This window comes from Aquarana catesbeiana, linkage group LG01 (assembly GCF_042186555.1).
Source record: "Aquarana catesbeiana isolate 2022-GZ linkage group LG01, ASM4218655v1, whole genome shotgun sequence".
NCBI classification, from domain to species: Eukaryota; Metazoa; Chordata; class Amphibia; order Anura; family Ranidae; genus Aquarana; species Aquarana catesbeiana.
Genome location: NC_133324.1, coordinates 628,437,786 through 628,463,062, shown reverse-complemented (window position 1 = coordinate 628,463,062; position 25,277 = coordinate 628,437,786). Strand labels below are relative to the sequence as shown.

At 42.6% G+C, this 25,277-nt stretch overlaps 1 protein-coding gene across 1 annotated transcript in view; it reads left to right on the top strand.

Moving 5' to 3' along the window:
- The first annotated feature begins 8,044 nt into the window (after positions 1-8,044).
- FAM13A (family with sequence similarity 13 member A) overlaps positions 8,045-25,277 on the top strand; it is a 280,680-nt gene continuing 263,447 nt past the window's right edge. The window contains exon 1 of the mRNA XM_073600928.1: positions 8,045-8,301. Within this exon, the coding sequence (XP_073457029.1) occupies positions 8,275-8,301 (27 nt within the window). The 5' untranslated portion in view covers positions 8,045-8,274. The remainder of the gene's footprint in view (positions 8,302-25,277) is intronic.

The following is a 25,277-nucleotide window of genomic DNA, read 5'->3' as shown; positions in this document are numbered from 1 at the left end:
TTCTTTTATATTCTAATGCATTCTATTCTATTATATTCTAATGCAGTCTATTCTATAAAGCAGCCTAAGTAGGAATCGTTGTTTTATTTCACTTATTGTTTAACTTTTATACTTTACTGTATTTATTGCAATATGTTTACATTTTAAATTAATGTTTTAATTCAAATTTATCTTCAAATTTATTTCTAATCGATTTAAAAATAACCAAATTATGAAACAAATCCAAATATAGAAAACAAATTCTGAAAATGAATCATTCTAACATAATGAATATGACGAAATGAAATTTTTAACTCAACAAGCAAAATACGAAACAAAACAGATTTTCTGTTGTGCAGATCTCTACAGTCTACTACTGTAATGAGTACAAACACTGTATATAACTATTTAACCTCTTTGCGCCCGTGCTATAGCCAAGAGACGGCTACAGCGCGGACTAGAACTTGCGGGAGGGCGTCCATGTACGTCCTTCCATGCTCACGCTACCTGTGCGCCCCCTGCGGGGTGTGGGTGTTGTGCTTGGTGATTACCAAGTTCATGGGACTTGGCTGATCACAGATCGGAGTAAAGGGTCGATCCCGGCCTATTAGTGCCCTTCAGTGCGCAAACTCATCAGTACCTCCTGATCAGTGCCCACCAGTGCCGCCTCATCAGTGCCCATCAGTGGCACCTATCAGTGCCCATCAGTGCAGCCTCATCAGCGCACATCAACAAAGCAGAAAAAAAGGAAAATGTATTATCAAATACTTATCGTAATTTTCCTTTCCTGATGGACTCCATGGCAGTCTATGTGTGGGTTAACCCGCCTCCTCTCCAATGCTATAGGACCCCACTCCCAAAAATTTGAGACTGCGTTCCGTAACTAGCCAACTCTTGACTGATGGGTGGAAACTCCGTCTGCCATGGAGTCCATCAGGAAAGGAAAATTACTGTAAGTACTTGATAATAAATTTTCTGTTTTCCTGACAGACTCCATGGCAGTTTACGTGTGGTAAATAACTAGGCAGACCACACGGGTGGGTATGCTGATCAAAATAAATTTAATTTGGCCCACCAATCGACAGGATACTTAAACCAAAGTTCACAGCAGATAGCGAAGCAGGTTCTATGCAGTAATGTGACATAAAGGTCTGCAAAGAGGCCCATGAGGCCGCTTTGCAGATGACGTCTGGAGCCACACGCCGGGCCGATGCCCACAAAGCCACCATGCCCCTGGTGGAATGAGCCGTCACCGCCTCTGTAGGAGCCAAGCCCTTAGCCCTATAAGACTGCTGGATGGACTGGACAATCCAGACCACAACTGTTCTAGTCGAAGCTCACTTCCCTCTGTTGTTGCCGGAGTGCAAGATAAACAAGTAGTCGAAGCGTCTAAAGAGGAAGTAGCTTGCAGGTATTCCTTCAGTATTTTGTCTACATCCAGAGGGTGAACTTCAGTGGACCCCGGGGCCCTAAATGTAGGTAGGACAATTTCTTGGTTCTCATGAAACACTGAAGTAACTTTTGGGTTTAAGCCAAGCAGAGGAATGAGGACCACCCAGTCCAGGAAGAAAGTCAGGAATGGTTCTTCGTGACCCAAGGACCCAATCTCAGACACCCTTTTGGCCAAAGTGATGGCAACTAGCAAGGCGACTTTTGCAGAAAGGTCTTTGATAGAAAGCAGAGCAGATCCTGCGGTACTGAGACCAGTCAGTGAGTCGAGAACAAGGGGAAGATCTCATTTGGGGAATCTTGGTCTTCTTTGGGGCCTGAGTGTTGTTGCCCCACGGAAAAACTTTCGGATTAGAGTGTGAACAGCCCATGATGTTCCGGAGAAGGCTGAGACTTGGACCCTGAGGGAGCTGATGGATAGAGACAGATCTAGGCCGGATTGAAGGAAGCTGAGGATATCTTGGATTCCTGGACTTCCTGGAACGATCTGCCCTTAGAAGATGAGAATTCGACAAACTTGGCCCATATTCTCCCATAGACCTTATTCATGCTCACCTTTCTCGGGCTCATGAGGGTGGAAATCACTCTTGACGTGCACCCGAGAGATTCCAGCCTCTCCCTCTCAAGAACCAGACCATCAGTCTCAGTAATGCTGGACAAGGGTGCAGGACTGCCCCCTGAGAAAGAAGGTCTAGCCTGAGAGAAAGAGGCACCGGGTCCCGGAAGCTGAGCTGGGTAAGGAGGGGAAACCATGGCCTGTTCGGCAACTAAGGCGCTATCACCCCCACCAAGACCGCTTCCTCTTGAAGTCTCCGTCAAAACCTGAGTATGATCGGGAGCGGGGGAAAAGCGTATGCCCTGTTGAAGCTCCACCGATCTATTAGGGCATCTATTCCGAAGGCCGTATGCCTGGCTGCAACGAGTGGCATCCCACCTGCCTTGTGCAAGTTCTGGCCTGCAGAGGGCTCCCCATCCAGCACAGCTGGCATCGGTCATGATGGAGTGGCAGGTGAGCAGATTTTTGCGCTGAGGCCACCAGAAGAGGTTGTTCTCATCACTGTTGTTATGTGAATGGATTGATTGCCGTCCCCTGAGTTCCATTGCTGGAGAAACCCTATCTGGAAAGGGCGCAACCTCCACAGAGCCCACTTGACCACGGGGTCGTAGAGACCATCATGCCAACAATTTTTAGGCACTGTGAGGCCCTCAGATGTGAGGAGCTCAAGGCCCCTGAAATACTCTCTCGAATAACTGGGATCTTCTCTACTGAAAGAGAGATGGTACTTTCCACCATGTCGAACTGGGCCCCTAAGTATATCAGGCGCTGGACTGGTTACAGATGGCTTTTCTCCAGGTTTAGGAGCCAACCGAATTCGAGCAGTGTGATGATAACCTGCTCCCTGTGGATCAGCAGCTGCTCCCTGTCTTGGGATAGTAGCAGGAGGTCGTCGAGAAGTGAAACAAGCGTATTTCTTTTGTTCTGATGAGGGCCACCACGGCCAGAAGAACGTTGGAAAAGACTTGGGGTGAGGTTGTCAGTCCGAAAGGGAGGCAGGTGAACTGTATATGTTCTTGCCTGACCCTGAGTCAGAGGTATTTGGGATTAGCCAATTGCCTGGCTGCACAGCTTGCTGGATGGTAGACAGGGTCTCCATTTTGAATCTTTCCTATTTTATAAACTTGTTTAGATAAGTTAGGTCTATCACAGGGCGCCATGAATTGTTTTTCTTTTGCACCAAGAAGAGAGGGGAGTATACCCTATGGAACTCCTCGCCTTTTGGGACAGGCTCCACTGGTCCCTGTGCTAACAGCGAATCCACATAGGACAGTAACCCCTGCTTCTTTTCTTCTGACCGTGGTAGCAGGGTAGAAATAAATCTGGGGGGAGGAGTACTGGTGAAGGACCATGTGTGGCCTGAGGAGTCCATCTTGATGGTCCAGTAGTCTGAGATTGAGGCCACCCAGACGTTCCGGAAGAGAAGCAGACGTGAACCCACCCGACCCACCTGGGCGTGCCCAATCTCAAAACGGCTTGGCTGGCTCACGTCCACTGGACGCCTGGCTTTTAGAAGGATGCCTGCCCTCTGTTCCAATTCCTTCTGAAGTCTTGGTCGGGCCTATAAGAGCATGCCTCCCTCGACCACTCAGTACTGCGTGCTTCTGCGCTGGGGCCTCTTCTTACCGAGCAGACGCCTATCCAGGGGCAGGAAGCCCCACTTCCCACCCGTGACCCGGGCTATGGCACTGTCCAGCCTGTTGCCGAACGAGGGCCCCTCAAAGGGGATCCTGCACCAAACTTGTTTAGATGCCAGATCGGCGAGCCAAGGGCGTAACCATAGAGCCCGCTTAGCCGTGACCGAGGACAGCATAGTCCGGGCCAGCAGGCAGATAAGGTCGATTGAAGCCTCCCCCAGGAAGGCCGCTGCCAGCTTCAAATCCTGGACTGCTGAACCCCTAGTCAGTTCTTCTGAGACTCCCCTAAGCACGGAGTCCACGTTCTCTGTCCAGGCCTCCATAGCCTTGGACATGGCCGTGAGGGCCAAGGCGGGTTTACAAGCCATACTGGCTAGCCCGTAGATCCTCTTGAGGTCTTAGTCTATTCTCCTCCCAAGCCCGTCCTTGAAGGATACAGCGTCCTCTAAGGGAAGGGTGACATGTTTGGCCAGTCGCATCAGTGCTGCGTCTACGAGGGGAGCGTTTTCCAGATGTTTCACTTCCTCTGCCTTGAAGGGATATAATCTGGAGGTTTTACTTGACATAGAAGCCTTCATATCTACCTTACTCCACTCCTCGTCAATGATATCCTTCAATTCGGAAAGGAGCAGGAAGTTGGAACGTTCCTTCCCCAGGTATTTAAAGAACTTCCTTTGCTTAGCCGGGGGGAGTGGAAGGATCTTCCCACTTACGGGTCTCTTTGTCCGCCTTAATCAGTGGGGAAAAAAGGACGAAGTCGAAGCCTCCGACAAATTTGTCTCCTTCCATCTCGCTGTCCGAAGACCCGGGAGAAGCATCATAAGGCTGGGATGGGCCTGGATCCTCCTGGGCCTCGTCAGGTAGGGAGCCAGATAAAGCGGTGGACTGGCTCCAAGTGTGGGTTGTACCCCACTCCTTGAGGGATTGCTGTACCACACGTTTGACTAATGATTCCATCTGCTGGCTTTCAGCCTCTTTTTCCCCGACCGCCTTGGCATAACAAGGGTCACATAAAGACTTGCCCTCCGGCACTTGGGTCCCACATCCCCAGCAGGCTCTGCAATCAGAGTGGCTGTCTTGGCAGTGGGTGCAGTGTCTGGAGGAGGAATGGGAACATCTCTTCTGTTGATGGGTCCTAGACGTTGCGGCCTGGCAAGGTCCCTGTCATCTTGGACGGTAAACTGGCAATCCGACCTGGATGGGCTAAAATAGGAGAAGGGTAGAAAGCATGATGTTAGGGGATATGTCCATTCAACCGTGGACCTGCCCCCCCTCACACCCCACATACCTAGAGAGTGAGGGCTGGCCGCACGGAGGCGGTGACCTGTCCATGGCACCCTGGCGGACGAATAGGTGACTATCCTGCAGCCTTGTAGGAACACCCACACGTCCTATGAGAAAAAAGGGGAGTAGAGATTGCAGTACAGTTTCCAATTTAAGAGCCATCTCTACCCCCCCTACACCATAGCCCCAGGCCGGAGCTTACCTTGACCTGAGAAGCTGGTGCCTGGAGGAGCTGCCGCAAACTGCCCACAGTAATCCCCAATGTGACAGGGGCTCACAGGAATTTAAATATCCCCGCTGTAATGACGCCACCGCCGTGTCCAGTCTGCACCTGCGCAGTGGCGACCTGCCGTAGAGCGCCTGTGCATCCGCCGGGTCCCCGGCCGCACCTCGCATGCGTGAAACCAAGCCTCGGTTTTGTCTGAGGATCGTGCATGCGCGGAAGTGCGCCGGAGCCGCGATCTGGAAGGGGAGCATTCCAGGCACCATAGGGGAGCAAAAAACAAAAAGAGGGACAGGGAGCATGAAGGGAAAACAAAAAGGGGAACATATACACAAACTGCTGCTATGGTGGAGTCTTCAGACCTTGCCAGACGGTCCTCCGCGCCTGGGCATACAAAGGCCCTCCCCACCACTGGACACAAAGGCCTGGAGTCACGCACCCACCCATGGCTGGGCCCTGAGATATCTTGACACCGCTAAGAACGTATGCCCGGCATCAACCTCAATTGATTGGACAACCGTAAACGTAAGTGCATTGCTTGTAGGTCCAAATGAGGAGGACAAAAAAGGAAAGCAGTCTCTAACGGTGAGCTCAAATTTATGGGAGTGTGGTCCTATGGCTTTGGAGAGGAGGTGGGGTTAACCCACACGTAGACTGCCATGGAGTCTGTCAGGAAATTTCCTGTTTGCAAAATTGTATAGTAAACTATGAAAACAGGTTTTTTTTTCAAAATTTTCAGTCTTTTTTTTTTATTTGTTTAGCAACAAATAAAACCCCAGTGGTGATTAAATACCACCAAAAGAAAGCTCTATTTGTGAGAAACTATTGGCACTATATAAATCCTGTATAATAATAATAATAATAATAATAATAATAATAGACAGTCGGTTGCTACCTGTGCCCCCTCTGTAGAGACTTACCCCTTTATTTGTCCTGATGACCAATGTCACCGAGACAGAGGCTAAAGGAAATTCAAAAATGTTGAGTTGTTACAACAGTAAGATGTGAGGGTTTACCCTCCAATTCACTTTGGAGATATTACTTCCCATTTTATGCTGCCTCTTTATTATAGGAAGTGAAGGGAAATCCTCTGGGGCGGGGCACAGGCTAAAAAAGATAAGGTGTTATATAAACTTTCCTTCTCCATGTAAAACAAAAATGTTTTAGCTTCACATGAATTTCAGTTTCTCCTCAGTTTGTTTTAGTGACCACTGTTACTAGGTCTGAAAGTGGGGGGAAATCTCTCCTACAGGGACACAGATTACCAATAAAACCCTTCCCCACTGACAAAAAAGTTTTAATATTTAAACCAAGAAGCAGAACCTGAATTATGGACTTAATGAGTATATTAACAAATAATGTTTCAAAATTTAAAAAAAAATTCAAAAGAATCCACAGACCACAAAATACACTGGTACACCTGTTCAATTGCTTGGTAACACAAATTACTAAAGGGCTAATCACATGGCAGAAAGTTAGTCAATACATTTAGAACCCTTTCACACTGGGGCCACGGGCACGTTAGCGCTAAAACGCTGCTCGTTTTAGCGGCGCTTTAGCGCTGTTTAAGCAGTGCTTTTTGGCTGCTAGGGGTTAAAAATGCCCATGTTGTGGCATTTACAAAGTGCTTTTCAGGCGCTTTGGAAGCGATGTCTATTCATTTCAATGGGAAGGGCGCCCCCCAAAGATGCTGCTTGCAGGACTTTTCCTAATGTCCCACAAGCGCACTGCCCCAGTGTGAAAAGACACACTGAAATGAATGGGAGGTGGTTTTCAGGCACTATTTAGAGGCTATTTCTAGCGCTAAAATGCCTAACAACCGCCTCAGTGTAAAAGGGGTCTTAGGCATCTAGATGTGGTGAAGACAACTTGCTGAAGTTCAAACAGTGCATCAGAAGGAGGAAGAAAGGGGATTTAAGTGACTTTGAACGTGGCATGGTTGTTGGTGCCAGACGGGCTGGTCTGAGCAATTCAAAAACTGCTGATCTACTGGGATTCTTATGCACAACTACCAAAAAGGGGGGTCCAACCCGGTACTAGCAAGGTGTACCTAATAAAGTGGCCGGTGAGTCAAAAATGTATTTGTATAGCATTTAATTGTAATATCTGTATGCTGACCTTGGTTTTTAATACATTTTCAATTATATGTGCTATAGAAATAAACTTGTGATGTAGTTTGATAGGCAACTTGTGATCTGTGTATTCTAAAATATTATTTGTTATTATATTCATTGCGTCCATAACTAAGATTCTGCTTCTTGGATTGGATTCTGCGTATTGAATATACTGGTGGAATAATTACGTTTTTTGGGGGTCATTTGATAATGTGTCCAAAAATAGCTTAAGTTTTACTTTAACTTTGTCTGTATTTGTACTTCAACAAAGTTAAAGTAAAGTTAAAGTAAAAGTTAAAAGTAAAAGTAAAGTTAAAGTAAAACACAAGCTATTTTTTTCCTGGACACATTATCAAATGACCCCCCAAAAAAAACACTTAATTATCAAAGTTAAAGTAAAGTTAAAGTAAAAGTTAAAAGCAAAGTTAAAGTAAAACGCAAGCTATTTTTTTTTCCTGGAAACATTATCAAATGACCCCAAAAAACGTAATTATCCAAGCGGTAAAGAATTCAATATCTAATCCAAGAAGCAGAACTTTATGATCTATTTTTTGTGTGGTTAATAGCTTTCTGCAATTTAGAATTTTATTAAAAAAGGAGCTTTAATACGTAGGAATTTCTTCTCTCAGACTGGTTGCTGCGTAAACACAAGAAGGCTGTGGGTGTGACATTAGTTATTGTCACATGAGCCCTGCGCTCCATGGCTTTCATGACTTGTCTCCATCCTTTTGATAATAGAGTTAAAACTCCTGTCACATGACCCCTTTCCATTTACCAATAGCAGCTATGAGATCAGATTTCTTCTGGGTAGTGCTGTTCCCTGCCATGTGGATTTTTCTAAGTCAGGGATAAAGAGCAGTGTAGAAAGCTAGCATTACCATTTTGCTAGGTCTTTGCTTAAAGGGATTATTTAAAATGCTCTTAGCACAATGAAGATGAGATCTATAGGCTCGTGGACTTTCTGGACATTTGTGTGATGCGATTTATTTACCGTTCCATCTACATCAGTTCTTCCAGGCATTTCCAGAGAGGATGGGGGCTGGTGCCCTCACCATGTGTGTGAGTATAGGGAATTTGTGTGAATACATGTCCTATGACTCAGAGCCAGGCAATAGAAATTGCATGGGACTTTTCCGTCAGCTTTTTTTCAAACCAGTGGTTGTAAACTCTATCGTCTTGTTGTCTAGGATTGTATTGTAGCAGTAACAAATTTATATATCTTTTTATGATCATTTGTACATTTTTCTGTGCAGGTTACAACACCAACCAACTATGCATAGGATATCTGCCAGGAATTTAATAGTAGTAATTTCATACCTTCTCTACTACTTGGGTGTTGATTTGTTTCCTAGTAGCATTGTTTCAAGTCCCATGGTTACCATGTAGATTTTCAGATAGACGCTCTGTTATGGCAAAGATTAGCTAGGTCTGAAATATTGTTTGTCTACGTTGACATGGGTTTTTTTTTTTTATTCTTCTAATAGCTATTGCTATATTTGACTGATGAAAGTTATTTAAACTCATTTCACCTGTTTTTCTCAACCTTGGATTAATAAAATTTCTCAGACCGATAGCTCCAGTACACTACTGTAGCTGCTAATATGCTAAAGAAGACCTATAATTGAATGACCATTATGCTGACCACACAGTCATATTTCCTTTCAAATTGATTTTTTTGCAATAACAAACTGCTAAGTCTATTCAAATTATAATATCGTTTTATGTTTTTTAGGGAAGGTATTACCATTCTGAATTCAAATGTTTCTAAACCCAAACACAAATCAAATATATTTTTACATGTTGATTTAAAAAAACGAAAGTTTTTATATATATTTCCTGCTCACTTAAAGTGGTTGTATAGTGTTTTTTGTAACTTTTACCTACAGGTAAGCCTATAATAAGGCTTACCTGTAGGTAAAAAAAATATCTCCTAAACCTGTACGGTTTAGGAGATATTCCCCTCGCTATGTGCCGCTGACTGCAGCGGCGCATGCGCACAGGGGATTCTTGGCTGAAGGCCCGGCAACTGCCGGACCTTGCCGGGTAAGAAATCTCCTGCGCGCATGGACCAGGTAAGATACCGACGCCTCGTTCTAAGGTAAGTATTTCATAATGAGCTAGTATGCGGTGCATACTAGCTCATTATGCCTTTTGCTTTACAGGGGTAAAAAAAAAAAAATTTGCGGGTATACAACCGCTTTAAAGTACAGAGGGAAAAATAGCTCAATAAAAAAAAAATGTCAAGAGCTAAAACAACCCAACTAAAACAGATGAGGGGCAAACCCTAACCTCACAAATATATTTAAATTGGACAGTAATATATAATAAATAAAGCTTCAAGTATCCTCCCCAAAAAAAGAGAAGAGAAAACATACAAGTAGTTAACAAGTACATAATATGCACTTGCTACCTACTACAAAAAGAGCAAAAATACCTTAATTAGAATAAATAACCCAACAAAAAAGTTTGTTTTTGTTAGGTTTTCCAATAATTGGTATTTTTAATATATAAATAGAATAATATTATATTATTTATATTAATACAACAGATCCACACTACTCAATAAGTGCAAAATGGCAATTCAATATTCATATAAAATATCCACTGAGCTAGAGCTCTCCATTTAGTAGGTAACAGGACCTTTGCTGATAGTTCCGCATATCAGCAGGAGGTGTCTGACCTCTGCAGAGAGACCGCTGCTTCACTCAAAAGTCCTTCTCTGCAACATGCTAGCAGGGGGCAGACTTTTCTACTCAGGCTGTGGGTGCAGTCAAAAGAAAAATAACTAAGGTTTCACACACCTTTTTGTTTCAGTGTGCCTGGACTTGGCCTTTAAAGAGGAAGTAAACCCTGATGGGTTTTACTTCCTATTTTGCTCCCCGCAAGGGCCGCAAATTAAAAGCATAATGGGCTAGTATGCATCACATACTAGCCCGTTATGTGACACCTGCAAACGAAGCCCGTACTGTCCCCTGTTCAGGCCACGTCCATTTTCGCCCCTCTTCCTTCCGGGGCTGCAGACACCAGCATTGTGACTGGCCAGAGTGGCGTGACGTCACTCCTGCACATGAGCCATCAGTCATGGCACACGCTGGGGGAAGAAACGGCACGACGTTGGACAATGACGACATTGGTGCACTAGAAGTGAAATATCTCCTAAACGGTGCATGTTTAGCAGATATTTCCACTACCTATAGGTAAGCCTTAATCTAGGCTTATCTATAGGTAAAAATCACTTAAAAGGGTTTACAACCACTTTAAAGCTAAAAGTGTGGGGAAAAAACTTTACTGTAAAGTGTGGGGAAAAAACTTCACAGGGGCATTAGCTAGGTACTAGTAAGGTACCTCTATTGACATGTGCCCAACTGGTGTCTAATTAAAGAACGCCTTGTATTATTTACAAGACATTTTCTGAATGGAGGAGCTGCAAAGCAAGCAACATGATGAGATTAATAAACTATAACAGGGCTTCACATATTTTTTTTATATGTGAAGCAAGTATTAGTGTTAGCTGGTTACTGGTGTTTGGGTATAGAATTTTTTTTTTATTTAAGTATAGGAAAAGGGGTTTCAACCTATATAACATGATGTGATTGCTGTGATCCAGTCCAGCTGTAAGTTTCGCCCCTGGTACTTCAGAGGTGACTTCACCATCATAGGCTAAGTGACATTTTTCAAGAAGCAGCAGTCACCATAAGGCGTTTGCCTCGAGTGGCATTTTTCAGGGGGGCGGCGCCTGCAGCTGCAGGCATCACCCCGGTATTGTTTTTTAGAGCCGGGGGTTGGCTCTCTTGTAATAGCAATTAGAGAAGTTTACAATAAAACAATGGACCCCCTAATGGTGGACTTTTAAGGCACTTGGAGAAAATATTACAAAATATTAATACCAATGTAGTTTATTCAATTTCAACATTAAAAACAGTAGTAATATACCAAATACTATACAGAATGCATAACAGACATTTTTACATGTATGTACACAGTTTCAGAAGTATTCTTGCACCCAACGCGTTTCAGAATAAATATACCTCCTTCCTCAGGGGTGGGTGTAAGTTAGAGACATTTTTATTATTATTGTAGTGTGTTACTGACTTGGCATTCCATATAATTGAAAATTAAAAACAACAGCAGGGACACGGTCTGTCAACCATAAAAATTCTTGGTTTCAAGAGGAAGCAATGGTTTTCAATTGTTAGAAATTTGTTTGGTATCCCTATTGGGAAAGAATTGAGATGAAAAAATTCATTCAAAAATATCTTTGGTGAGGGAGGGGGTTTTATCCTCCCTTGGCCTTCCAACAAAAAAAAGGGGAAGGGAGGCCAGTAGGAGGCGTAAGGATATAGTAATTCTGAGAATACACTGAGGCCGAGAGGCAAATCCTGAGAGTTATTTAGCAGCCCGGCTACTGATGTTGCTAGTGTATAGGGAGTAACTGAATGTTCCAAAGATAAGCAAACTTCTAACAGCACAGACCGGTGTCATACAGCAGAATGTGATAAACCATCCCTCCCCTCCACAGGTCTATCACACTCTGCTGTATGACACCGGTCTGTGCTGTTAGAAGTTTGCTTATCTTTGGAACATTCAGTTACTCCCTATACACTAGCAACATCAGTAGCCGGGCCGCTAAATAACACAGGATTTGCCTCTGGGCCTCAGTGTATTCTCAGAATTACTATATCCTTACGCCCCCTACTGGCCTTCCTTCCCCTTTTTTTGTTGGAAGGCCAAGGGAGGATAAAACCCCCCTCCCTCATTTTTGAATGAATTTTTTCATCTCAGTTCTTTCCCAATACGGATACCAAACAAATTTCTAACAATTGAAAACCCTTGCTACCTGTTGGAACCAAGAATTTCTATGGTTGACAGACCGTGTCCCTGCTGTTGTTTTTAATTTTTAATTATATGGAATGACAAGTCAGTAACACCACAATAATAATAAAAATGACTCTAACTTACACCCACCCCTGAGGAAGGAGGTATATTTACACCGAAACGCGTCGGATGCAAGAATACTTCTGAAACTGTGTACATACATGTAAAAATGTCTGTTATGCATTCTGTATAGTATTTGGTATATTACTACTGTTTTTAATGTTGAAATTTAATAAACTACATTGGTATTAACCCTTTCATGACTAAGCCTATTTTTGAAATTTGGTGTTTACAAGTTAAAATCCGTATTTTTTGCTAGAAAATTACTTAGAACCCCCAAACATTATATATATTTTTTTAGCAGAGAATCTAGAGAATAAAATGACGATTGTTGCAATATTTTTTATCACACGGTATTTGTGCAGCGGTGTTTTAAACGCAAATTTTTGGAAAAGTGACACTTTCATGAATTTTAAAAAATCCAAACAGTAAAGTTACCCCAATTTTTTTGTATAATGTGAAAGATGATGTTACGCCGAGTAAATAGATACCAAACATGTCACCCTTTATAATTGCACGCACTCGTGGAATGGCGACGAACTACGGTACCTTTGAATTTCCATAGGCGACGCTTTAAAAATTTTTTACGGTTACCAGGTTTGAGCTACAGAGGAGGTCTAGTGCTAGAATTATTGCTCTCACTCTGGCGATCGCGGCGATACCTCACATGTGTGGTTTGAACACCGTTTACATATGCGGGCGCGACTTCCGTATGCGTTTTCTTCGCTGCGCGAGCTCGCGGGGACAGGGGCACTTTAAAAATTTTTTTTTTTTTTTTAATTTATTTTATTTATTTTTGTACTTTATAAATTGTGTTTAAATTTTTTTTTTTTTTTTTTTTTACTTTTATTGCTGTCACAAGCAATGTAAACATCCCTTGTGACAGTAATATGTGGTGACAGGTACTCTTTATGGAGGGATGGGGGGTCTAAAAGACCCCCCATCCCTCCTTTACACCCGATCGCACGTGAGGCCCGGTAACAGCGGCGGGAGGCGGCGGGAGGGGGGGGATGTCCCCTCCCGCTCCTCCGGTATAACAACCGAGCGGCTTGTTATACTCGAGTAGCCGATCGCCCGCTGAAAACAACGGTACCGGGATGATGCCTGCAGCTGCGGGCATCATCCCGGTATAACCCCGGAAAGCCGAGTACGCATATATGCGTTCAGTCGGCGGGAAGGGGTTAATATTTTGTAATATTTTCTCCAAGCGCCTTAAAAGTCCACCATTAGGGGGTCCATTGTTTTATTGTTTAGCTTATCACTGGATGTGGCACAGAAAATATACAGTAAGCTGCCGTTCCATAACAGAATCCCTGGAGAAGTTTACTAGCCACTCGATTGCTATTACAAGCCGCAGTAGGGAACATCACCCCCCTCCAGCCGCCTTCAGTGGTTCTCTCGGGCATCTCCCACCCGAGTGACCAGCCAGAGCGTCTGCTGGCTGACTGGACAGTCAAGCAAAGCCGAGATCGACGTTGATTTGCTGTTTGTAACAGTAAACCAGAAGCTATGACATGACATCACTTCTGGTTTACTCGGAAACCATCTGCCCCAGTTTTTAAAGCATTCAAAAACACAGATCTTGGTGTTTTGAATGCTTTCAAGTGCAGAGGAGGGATTGGGGGTCTTTTAGACCTCAGATCTCTTTGTAAAGAGGACCTGTCACATGCCTATTGCTGTCACAAGGATGTTTACATTCCTTGTGACAGCAATAAAAGTGAGAAAAAAAAATTAAAGCAACAGTGTAAAAAATAAAAAAATGAAAAAAAAAAAAAAATAAATTAAAGTGTCCCTGTCCTCGCACACAAAGGCGAAAGCGCATGTCAGTCCCACACGCACGCAAACAGCGATCTTCCACACATGTGAGGTATCACCGCAAACATCAGATCATGGGCAGTAATTCTAGCACCAGACCTCCTCTGTAAATCTATAGTGGTAACCTGTAAAGGATTTTAAAGTGTCAACTATTGATAGTAAAATTTACATTGTTTGTCGTTGTTGAGTGGGCGTGCGCAATTTTAAAACATCTGGGATGGGACAAATTTAGATGGGGGGGCCCGATTTTAGTCTTGCCTAGGGCAGCACAAAACCAAAGTACACCACTGTACACATCACGAGAGGTACATTAGTACCTAACTAGTAGGGACATGTCACCTTGGACATATCTCTTTAATTTACAATTTGTATTTTTGCTGAGTTCCTGGAACATAGCTCATGCTATATTCCTGGTGCTCCAATGCTGGACCTTCTGGTCTCAGCTCCAGCAGCTGCAGAGTCGCATACAGCCACTGTGCCCGCCCCTCCCGTCCCTTCCTCCTGCCCAATCACAGAGGGCTTTGTGTTATGTGAACCCCTTCAAAAAATATAGTCTTCTGTGAATGAACAGTGAAGGGGAGGGATGGGCAAAGCTGTAGTGTGTGAAGGCAAGGTCTCTCCTGTCAGAGCGCCGGGAGTATACAGTATAGTAATTGCTGCACTCCCGGAGCTTCGTAAAAATGTCAGATGTAAATTAAAGACATAAGTACACAAGGTGCAGTCCACCTTGTTGGACTTAACTCATAGAATTCCGGCACATTTTACAAAGTGGCTGAATTCCTGGAGTTCAGCTTTAAGCAAACGTTTAGCTGGCTTTAGTGGACCCTGAAGCCTTAAGCAGTACTGAGGTTTGTGCTGTAAAAGCTGCTGCTCAAAGTTTATTAAATGCTTTACAAATGCTTGTTAAAGCTCATACAATTAGCATTTACAAGTCAACTCTAAACAATGCCTTTGTGCTTAGGGCCCCATATATGCAGTTAGTCAAGGGCTGATGCATTAGCTGTAAGTCCCAGTTTTGTGTGTTCAGCTGTATGTGGAAATACAAAGGATTAAAAGTAAGCCATTGTAAGAAACACTGACTTATCACGTGTTGACGTCCTTCATCTGTTTGTTGAGGGCAGAGGTTGTTATTTACACCATTTCATACAACAAAAACAGTATCTTTACTACAACTAAAAACTTTTACAAAAAACTTTAGAAAACAAGGACATAATTGTGTCTAGTATTGGTAAAAGAAGTATAGAGTAAAACTAGTATTTTATTTTGGTGTAAGCAAAACAACTATTGTTTAAAAATAATTCCCTAACATCAGTAAATAACTTTTAAACTGGGTACACACATACCGTTTTTTCTCATTCAACCAGCCAGTTGAAAGAAAAAAACTGACAGATTCCCACATCAACATAAACAATGTATGAGATGTATTCTGCAAGAATACACTGATCAGCACCAACCCCTTTCGCCCCTCACCTCCAGCCCTGGACTCAGCGATCCTAGATTCCAGGAACTAAAAGAGGCGGAGAGGTCACAGGTCACGCATTTCCTTACCAATGGTAGACTAGGCACCAAATCATGGATGACCCGGCCCTTGTGGGTCTCTCTTTCTGACAGAAATTGCAACTAGCTCACTTTGTTGGTGCTCTGCCTGCCCGGGGGCCTTTCGGAGGCGATTAACTTCTTTTGAATTGTTATGCCTGGAGCAGTGTCCAATGAGTCATGCGATCTCCCAGACATACCAACTACTGTTATCCCAGCCACCTGACTTTAGACCTCCATATATTGCCAATTGGGAGCAAGAGTTGGGATTGCATTTTACTGAGAAACAGGTCGACAGACTATTCCTTTTTTTTCCTACAAAACTTCTATCTGTGCCAGGCTCCAGGAGAGGATCCTCAAGATGTTCTCCCGCAGTTCGGACCTTTGCTGGAGATGTAGGGAGGTCACTGGCTCGCTTCTCCACATCTTCTGGCCCTGCCGCCTTCTCCAGTCTTTTTAGATGGAGGTTCTCTGAATAGTCCAGAAGTTCACTGATCGGGAGCTACCATGGACCCCTGGATTCTTCCTCCTGTATCATATTGAGATTCAAAGTAAAATTTACAGGAGATCCATATTGCCTCTCTTGCTCACAGTGGCAAAAAGCTGCATCCCGCTGTTCTGGAAGCAGACTCAGCCACCGTCAGTCGCCGTTTGGTTGAAAAAGGTGTCGGAAATTAACGCAATGGAGGATTTGGTGACCACGGATTAAGGTCTCCGTGAGAATTTTCTCAAGAAGTAGTTTTATTGGCACAAATTTGTCTACTCTGAGGAGTTTGCGGAGCTGGTGGCCTAGTCACCTGGACATAGGTCGTTCCATGAGGCTACCCGGCCATGGAGGGAGTAACTGGTCGGTGACACCCCCTTCTTTAGTTGCCCTTCCCCCCTCCCATAGTTCTCTTTCTGCTTTTCCCCTACTGATCTCTTCTTGTTGCTTAGAACTTAGGGTCGTATCTATTTTTTCTCTTTTTTGCTAGTAACATTTACGGTATTTGCCGTGCAAAATTGTCATGCGGGGTACAGAAACTTCCTAGACCCAGAATTACAGGGTGGCTCTTCCTCAGATGTTTGATCCTTCTGCAACTACAATGTGGTGTATGTGCTTTTGGTCAAATGTTTGGACTGTTTCATGTTATGCACACCATTGCGGTGGTTTCTGTATTTGCGTATGCTTTACTTAAATAAAGAATTGGAATAAAAAAAATTTGTGTCTGAATTCCAACCTGAAACAGAAGACGCACAGGACTCCTGTGCAATTCGCACTGGAGCCGCTCCGGAGATGTGTGACCCGGTGTCTTGCCGAGAAAGTTCCCCCGGAGTCCAGGTTCAAGCCCCACCATCCAAGTGGACATAGAGTTTGAATAAAACTATGCAGAGCGAAGCGAGCCATGCCTGAAGCGTGGCGATCGAAGCGAGCCCGCGAGGGGCCCTGTTACAGGCGCCATGTACAGCTGACTCTCAGCTGTTCAACTTCGGCTATTTTCGGTGGCTCGTACTGCTCAAGCGCTGCGCCTGCGCAGTACAGGGGAGTCCTTATCCGCCGGGGGGAACTTTCTCAGCAGAACACCGGCTCCATTGAGAGCCAGTCACAATCTTCTAATTCGCAGTAGTGTGAACCCAGCCTTAGAGAGACTGTAAGCAGCATCCTGGAGCCCAAAGTGGGTGATTTATAGTTGTTGATAAATACAGTAGGGAAAACTATTTTTTGGACCCCTGCAGATTTTGTATGTTTGCCCACTTAGAAAGAAATTAAGGGTCTATAAATGTTATCATAGGTGTACTTTAAATGAGAGAGACAGAATACCAATCAAAAATCCAGAAAAAAACACACAATACAAATGTTATAAATTGAGTTGCAGTTCAGTGAGTAAAATAAGTATTTGATCTGCAAGAAAAACATGACTTAGTACTTGGTGGAGAATCCATTGTTGGCAAGCACAGAGGTAAGACGTTTCTTGTAGTTGGTTACTAGGTTTGCACACATCTCAGGAGGGATTTTGGTTCACTCTTCTTTACAAACCTTCTCTAAATCCTTAAGATTTCTTAGCTGTTGCTTGGCAACTCGATGTTTCTGCTCCCTCCATAAATTTTCTATAGGATTAAGATCTGTGCTTCTTCTTGAGCCACTTCTTTGTTGCCTTGGTGGTATGTTTTGGGTAATTGTCATGCTGGAAGACCCATCCATGACCCATCTTAAAGCGGGGTTCCACCCAAATTTTGAACAATATCTGTATATTCTCTTCCTTGCCTAGATGCTGACATGCCGTTTAAAAAAATTTAAATCGCCGTAATTACCTTTTATTTTTCTATTCTTCTTTGCACTTCCTGGTTCTCCTACCGTGGGAGTAGGCGTGTTTCTAGCCTATCCCAGACTCCGGGGAGCTAGTCTCAGGCTTCCCAGGATGCCACTGAGCATGTGCGGGAACGAGTGGTGAATGCTGGGAGCACAGCATTCACCACATCCAGGAAATAAATGCTTGTGGGCTTCAAATGCCCACAATGAAGGTGGAAACCGCCTGCAGTGAATAATATAAGTTATTCTTTCCGACGAAATCTGACACAGGCGGACATATTACACACAATATGTGAGTATGTAATGCTGAGAAGAAAAGTTTGTGAATGAACTCAAAAAAAAAAAAAATGATAGATAGGTGGACCCCCGCTTTAAGTGTTCTGGCTGAGAGAAGAAGGTTTTCATCCAAGATTTTACAACACATGGCCCCGTTTACTGGCCCCTCAATGCGGCAAAGTCAGCCTGTACCTTTAGCAGAGAAACAGCCCCAAAGCAGCATGTTTCCACCTCCGTGCGCGACTGTAAGAATGGTGTTCTTAAGGTCGTAGTCAGTATTTTTCTTCCTCCAAACACGGCGATTCGAGTTAATGCCAAAGAGCTAAATTTTGGTCTCATCTGACCACAGCATTTTCTCCCAATCCTTCTTTGAATCATTTAGATGTTTATTGGCAAACTTTAGACAAGCCTTTACATGTGCCTTCTTGAGGAGGGGGACCTTATGGGTGCTGCAGGATTTCAATCCATGGTGGCATACTGTGTTACCAATGGTTGGTTTTGGTGACTGTGGTCCCAACTGCCTTGAGATCATTCACAAGCTCCTCCCATGTAGTTCTGGGCTGATCCCTCACTTTTTCCATGAGCATCCTTACCCCATGAGGCAAAATATTGCATGGAGCTCCAGACAGAGGGCGATTAATAGTTATTTTGTATTTCTTCCATTTGCGACTAATCTCTCCAACAGTTGTCTCCTTCTCACCAAGCTTCTTGCTGATGGTCTTGTAGCCCATTACAGCCTTGTGCAGGTCTTCAATCCTGTCCCTGATGTTCTTTGACAGTTCTTCGGTCTTACCCATGACGGTGAGGTTTGAATGGAAGAAAGAGATTCTGTGGACAGGTTTCTTTTATACACATAATGACTTGTCATTAGGAGTACCTTTTTAAATTGACAGGACTAATCTGCGTACCACATGAGCACATACTGTAAACAGTCTGTGGGAGCCAGAATTATTGTTGGTTGGTATGGGATCAATTACTTATTTTACTCACTGAACTGCAACTCAATGTATAACATTTGTATCGTGGTTTTTTTCTGTATTTTTTGTTGATATTTTGTCTGTATCATTAAAAATACACCTATGATCAACAATTATAGACTCTTCATTTCCTTGTAAGTGGGCACACTTACAAAATCTGCAGGGGATCAAATAATTATTTCTGCCACTGTATAAGAAGATTTTACAGAAATTGTACAAATACATTCTAACTTGTGTGGCCAACTCTAGGGCCTTATGCACACTGGATGTTTTTAACACTGCTGTTAGAGGCGTCTGGCATTTTTTTTCTGCCTCTAAACGCTGCTGCATGTTAGCCTATGTGTCCCACTGCCATCTAGATATGTGCGGTTTGTTTTTAGTTTTTCATTAGTACCGAATTTAAACGAATCCGAAATAATGAAAAAAAAATTCGGACGAAACATTTTCGAATACTTTTCAAATTCGAATAGTTTTCTAATTCGAATAGTTTTCAAATTCAAATAGTTTTCAAATTCAAATAGTATTCAAATTCACATAGTTTTCAAATTTCCAAAGAGAATGAAATAGAATAGAAGATAAAGGAATAGAATAGAAAAAAAGAATAGAATAGAAAATAATATAACAGAAAAAAAATAGAATATAATACAGTAAATCAGAGCAAAATAAAATAGAAAATAAAAGAAGAGAATAGACTAGAATATAATAGAAACAAAAAGAATAGCGTAGAATAACATAGAAAGAATATAACCATCCTCAGAAATTCGAATTTCAAATAGAATACATTTGAATTTGAATACATAAGAAAAGAATAGAATAGAAAAGAATACATTTGAAAAAAAAAAAGAATAGAATAGACGGCAATGGAATAGAATAGAATAGAATAGAAAAGAATTTAAACAAATCAATAAAATAGAAAGAATATAACCATTTCCCAAAGTTCAAATAGAATCAATTCTAATTTGAATAGAATAGAAAAGAATAGAATAGACTAGAATAGAAAATAACAGAATAGTATAGAAAAAACAACAGAATAGAATAGAATAAAAAGAATATAACCATCTTCCGAAATTCGAATTTACAATACAATAAATTTGAAACAAATAGAATAGAATAGAAAATAAAATAATAGAATAGAAAATAATAGAATTAAATAGAACAAATAGAAAAAGAATACAATTAAAGAACAATAGAATAGAAAGAATATAACCATTTCCTAAAGTCCAAATAGGATCAATTTAAATAGAATAGAAACAATTCTATTCTATTTGTTTCAAATTTATTCTAGTCTAAATTCAAATTTTGGAAGATGGTTATATTCTATCTATTCTATTCTATTCTGTTGTTTTTTTTCTATACTATTGTGTTATTTTCTATTATATTCAAATTCGAATTGATTCTATTTGAATTTTGGAAAATGGTTATATTATTTCTATTTTATTCTTTTCTATTGTTTTTTAAATTCTATGCTTTTCTATTCTATTTGATTTTTCAGAAGATGGTTATAATCTTTCTATTTAAGTCTATTCTTTTTTATTCTATTCTATTCCTTTCTATTCTATTCCATTCTATTCTGTTCTTTTATTTTCTATCCTATTTTGTTCTATTTTACTCTATTATATTCTATTCTTTTATTTTGTTATATTCTTTTCTATTCTATTATATTTTTTTCTATTATTTGCCTTTTTTCTCTATTCTATTTTTGGAAATGGGATGGAAATGGAATTCGAAAACTTTTTTAATTTGAAAATTATTTGAAATTGATTCGAAAACTTTTCAAATCGATCCGAATTTGAATTAAAAAATTTAAAGTGATTTGAATATGAATAAACAAAACGAATTCGGAAAACAAATGAAACGGATTGAACATGTAAAGATGTTACAAGACTGCATTGACCATTCCAACGCATTTCGGAGTAATGCATTGGTCTTTAACAGTTTCTAACACAAGGTGTAACAGTTCCTTCACTTCCACTACAAACACTTGTAGTTCTTCAACCCACCGAGCTCCCAGTCTCTCTCGCTAGACTAGATGATTCACTGCCACTGAATCCCTTGAGCTCCTCCAATCTTCACTTTAGTATCTTCCTCAAGCGTCACCCTGCCTCTCTGCTGGGTCCCTAGCTTGGCACTCAAGATGCTTCTCAATCTTCACCCCATTGGCCTGCTCAGTCCCTGGCTTAACACACAAGACTGCTCTGCAAGCGACACCTCCGCTGGCTGGGTCCCTGGCTTGATACCCACTGAAGTTTCCAGATTCTTCACCGTCCCCAGTTGGTGAGAATACTGCTCCGGTACTTGCTTCAGTTACTCACTGTGGTCCCTGGTAATAAGATGGATGGTGCCTTAGTGGCGACAGCTTCCCCTCTACCTCCGACCACGACAGGTTCTCCAGCCGGCAGAACCGTCACTTTTGGTTGGACTGCAAGCCGCAGTCCCAACCCTGTGCTGCTCTCTCTCTTGCTTCTAGATAGTCCCTCAGACAGCCTAGCAGCCAGATGTGCCCGGGCCAATCTCTGGCCTAGCAGCCCGGGAAGTAAAACACACATCCACCCAGACAGCCATCCAGGTGGCACAGAACACAGATCACCTGACTCCACCCAAATGTATAGGTTCTCCCAGCAGGCCACGGGATCCAAGAAAACCCTTGCCCATTGGATGAGATACCCCAAATACCCATAATCTGACCTTGCGTTGCCCTTTTCGTATCTAGTACCACCAGGTATCTGGCCACCTAGTGGTAGAAGAGAAAAGTGCAACAAGGCCAAACTTAGGGAGAAATGAATGGATCTTTATCAATTAGCCAAGATGATTATTCCTAGCAAGTAAATTTTGAGGAGCAACCCTAACTAAACTTCAGGGAGCTACATAAGTATGCTGCAGAAGGGTTTAGAGTAGACATAGGCATTGGGTTATTATATGTTAGGGTCAAGGGTTTAAGGATTCATTTTAACCATTATGCCCCTTTTAAACGGGCGCCTCCATGAAGCAGAATCCGCTTGCTCGGCGGGGGATCTCCCAGCTGATCCCCGCTGAGTGGGTGGATGACAGGTCCGTGTTCACTCCACTATGCAGAGCAGACATGGACACAGTCCCGCTCTCCTCTATGGGGCAATTGGATGGAAAATGCCCACCTGTCTGTTTTCATCTGATGCCATCTGCCAGACGAATGGAGAATAGAACCATCTGTCTGTTTTTTTTGGTGCATGCGCAGCTCAGTGCATGCAATAAAGAACATTGCAAACAGATAGTTATGTTTGTTTTTATTGCAGAAGAACCCGTCTGCTCCCATTTTTCTTCACCTTGGTTCCGCTTTAAGGTTAAGATTTAAAAGACAACTGTACCTTTGGTACAATTTTCTTTTAGGGCCATTTCACACTAGTGCATTGATTTGCATTTTAGAGCACTTGTAAAATGCAGATCAGTGCATAGACACATAAAAAACAATGTCCTATTAACACTACGGCACTGCGCTGACTTGCATTCCATTGTGTTAAAATGCAACATGTATGCATTTTACGTAACGCATGTAAACGCAAGTCAAACGCACATCCCACAGCGCAACGCAAGTAAAAGGAAAAGAAAACTTTGCCTTGTTATTTATTTTGTTCATAAATCACAAACAGGAACAGGCATGTAAATGTACATCCATTTTTCCTGCATTTTACTGCAAGTCAGTGTGAAGTCAGCCTGTATACTTGTCTCTAGAATGACAGGTATATATGATTAACTGCAGACGCTAAGCCTATTTAATGCAATGACAAGCTGATGCGAGCCACTGCTATTTGTAACTGTTTGCACAGTCAGATATTACCTATAGTGATTGTGGTTGGACCTACACATAAGCTGCTTTCACACTGCTCCCTTGCAAAGATGCAGTAAAAGTAAATATGTATTTTTGCTGAGTTTTTATCAGCCTGCACCTGTAAAAAAAAAAAAAAAAAAAGGATGTGACTCGAAAAACACACCAAAAACGCATTTCGGGTACATTTTTGATGCCTTTTCTATTAGTTTTGTGATTGGCTGGCATCAGCCTGCACCTGCAAAAAAAAAGGACATGTGACTCAAAAACACAGTTTTTTGATGCGTTTTACAATCAATTCAAGGGGAGGTGCGTTTTGGTGTGTTTTTTTTACTGCACAAAAAATGCAGGATGCCAGACTTTTAAAAATGCAGCTGACTGGTGTGAAGACTTCCATAGGGTTATGATTCGAACCACAACGCATTTGTTTACGCATGCGCATTGTGTTGCAGTGCGTTACAATTTTTGTAATCTGTTGTTATGAATTGGGGCAAACTTTATATGCGTTGTTTTTTTTTCGTTTGCCTTGATTTGCCTTGCAGTGCATTTTGTTTGTGCACGTTTGCATGCATTTGAACTTTTTACGCTGCTCTGCGCTGAAGAAAAAAGTAGTGCATGCCATTCTTTTTTCAGAACTGGGCAAATGCAATGCAAAGCGTTGGTGGGAACTGGATTCATAGTGAACCATTATTTTGTTTGCTATGTGTTGGGAATGTGCTCACAAACTTACCCTAGCGCATCTGATGTGAATGATTTCTTTAGCTTCATACACACATTGAGAATATCGGATGAACGATCCTCTGTTTTTTGTTGCACGCTAATCTCATATCAAAAATGAAAAGGTTATTCAATTTACGGAAATTTTTTGTACGTCAGAATACAACTTCGGAAGTGATGTAATGTGTTGTATTGTATTGTAATCTATTCTTTCGTTTCCAAGCATGCGTAGTCTTGCTCTTCCGATTTTTTTTTTTCGTTCAAAAACGTTATCAATTAAATGAAAATTGGATGTGGTGTTCAAGTATGATAAAAATGTTCTAACCTGCACCTTCAGTTTTTGTCGTGCGAACAATTGGAATTGGCTGTCAAAAGCACTATACTAACGATCAGATAGCCAACCGATTGTTTGTCATAAGGACATTTTTGTACAAAAGAAAGACTGATTAGGCCGGTTTCACACTGGGGCGGTGGGTGCGTCGGCGGTAAAACGCTACTATTTTTAGTGGCGCTTTACTGCCGTTTCAGCGGCGCTATTCGGCCGCTAGCGGGGCAGTTTTACCATCCGCTAGCGGCTGGAAAACGGTTAAAACCGCCCACAAAGTGCCGCTGCAGCGGCGCTATGCCGGCAGTATAGCCGTGCTGCCCCATTGATTTCAATGGGCAGGAGCGGTGAAGGAGCGGTGTATACATCGCTCCTTCACCGCTCCAAAGATGCTGCTAGCAGGACTTTTTTCAGCGTCCTGCTAGTGCACCGCTCCAATGGGAAAACCCTCAGGCTTTCCCATTGGAGAGACAGCAGCGGCTGTTTCAGGTCGGTTTGCAGGCGCCTGCAAAATGACCCAGTGTGAGAGGGGTCTTAGTGTGAAAGGGCCCATATTGCGTCCAGCCGTGCTCACCGCATGTATTCGCTAGCTGTGCAAAGAGTCAAAAATAGGCAAATCCGTCGTCAGCCTGTTATTGTTTTTTATTGACCAAGCATCCACAGCTATTCACACACACCTGTCATTCTAGAAGTAGCAATTAAGGATGAGCTCAGGCGTGTTCACAAACAGCACGTGCAGAGCCCGCCAGGAAATCAGCACTGAGGAGCGCTAATCACAGCCAGTGAGACAGTGGGGTTTATTTACTAAAGGCAAATCCACTTTACACTACAAGTGCACTTGAAAGTGCAGTCGCTGTAAATCTGAGGGGAAGATCTGAAATGAGGGGAAGCTCTGCTGATTTTATCACATCCAATCACGTTCAAGCAAAAATGCTGTTTTTTATTTTCCTTGCATGTCCCCCTCAGATCTACAGCGACTGCACTTCCAAGTGCACTTGTAGTGCAAAGTGGATTTGCCTCTAGTACATAAACCCCATTGTCTCGATGCGCGGCTGCAGAGATCGGGAAATGTCTCACTATCTGTGATTAGCGGTGTGCAGTGCCGACTTCCTGGCGGGCTCTGCACGTGCTGTTTGCGAACACGCCTGAGCTCATCCTTAGTAGCAATACACAGATTCTAAAGCTGGGCATACACCATATGGAAAATCGTTCAAACTCCTTTTCGAATAACAAACCCCCTGGCTGTGAGAGCAAACGATTTTGACATCATGTAATGACCAAATTTTGATCGATAAATTGTTCAATGGACATAAATGAATCGTTTTTTTTAATTGTTTTGTCACATATGCCTAGTGCAAACAGTTC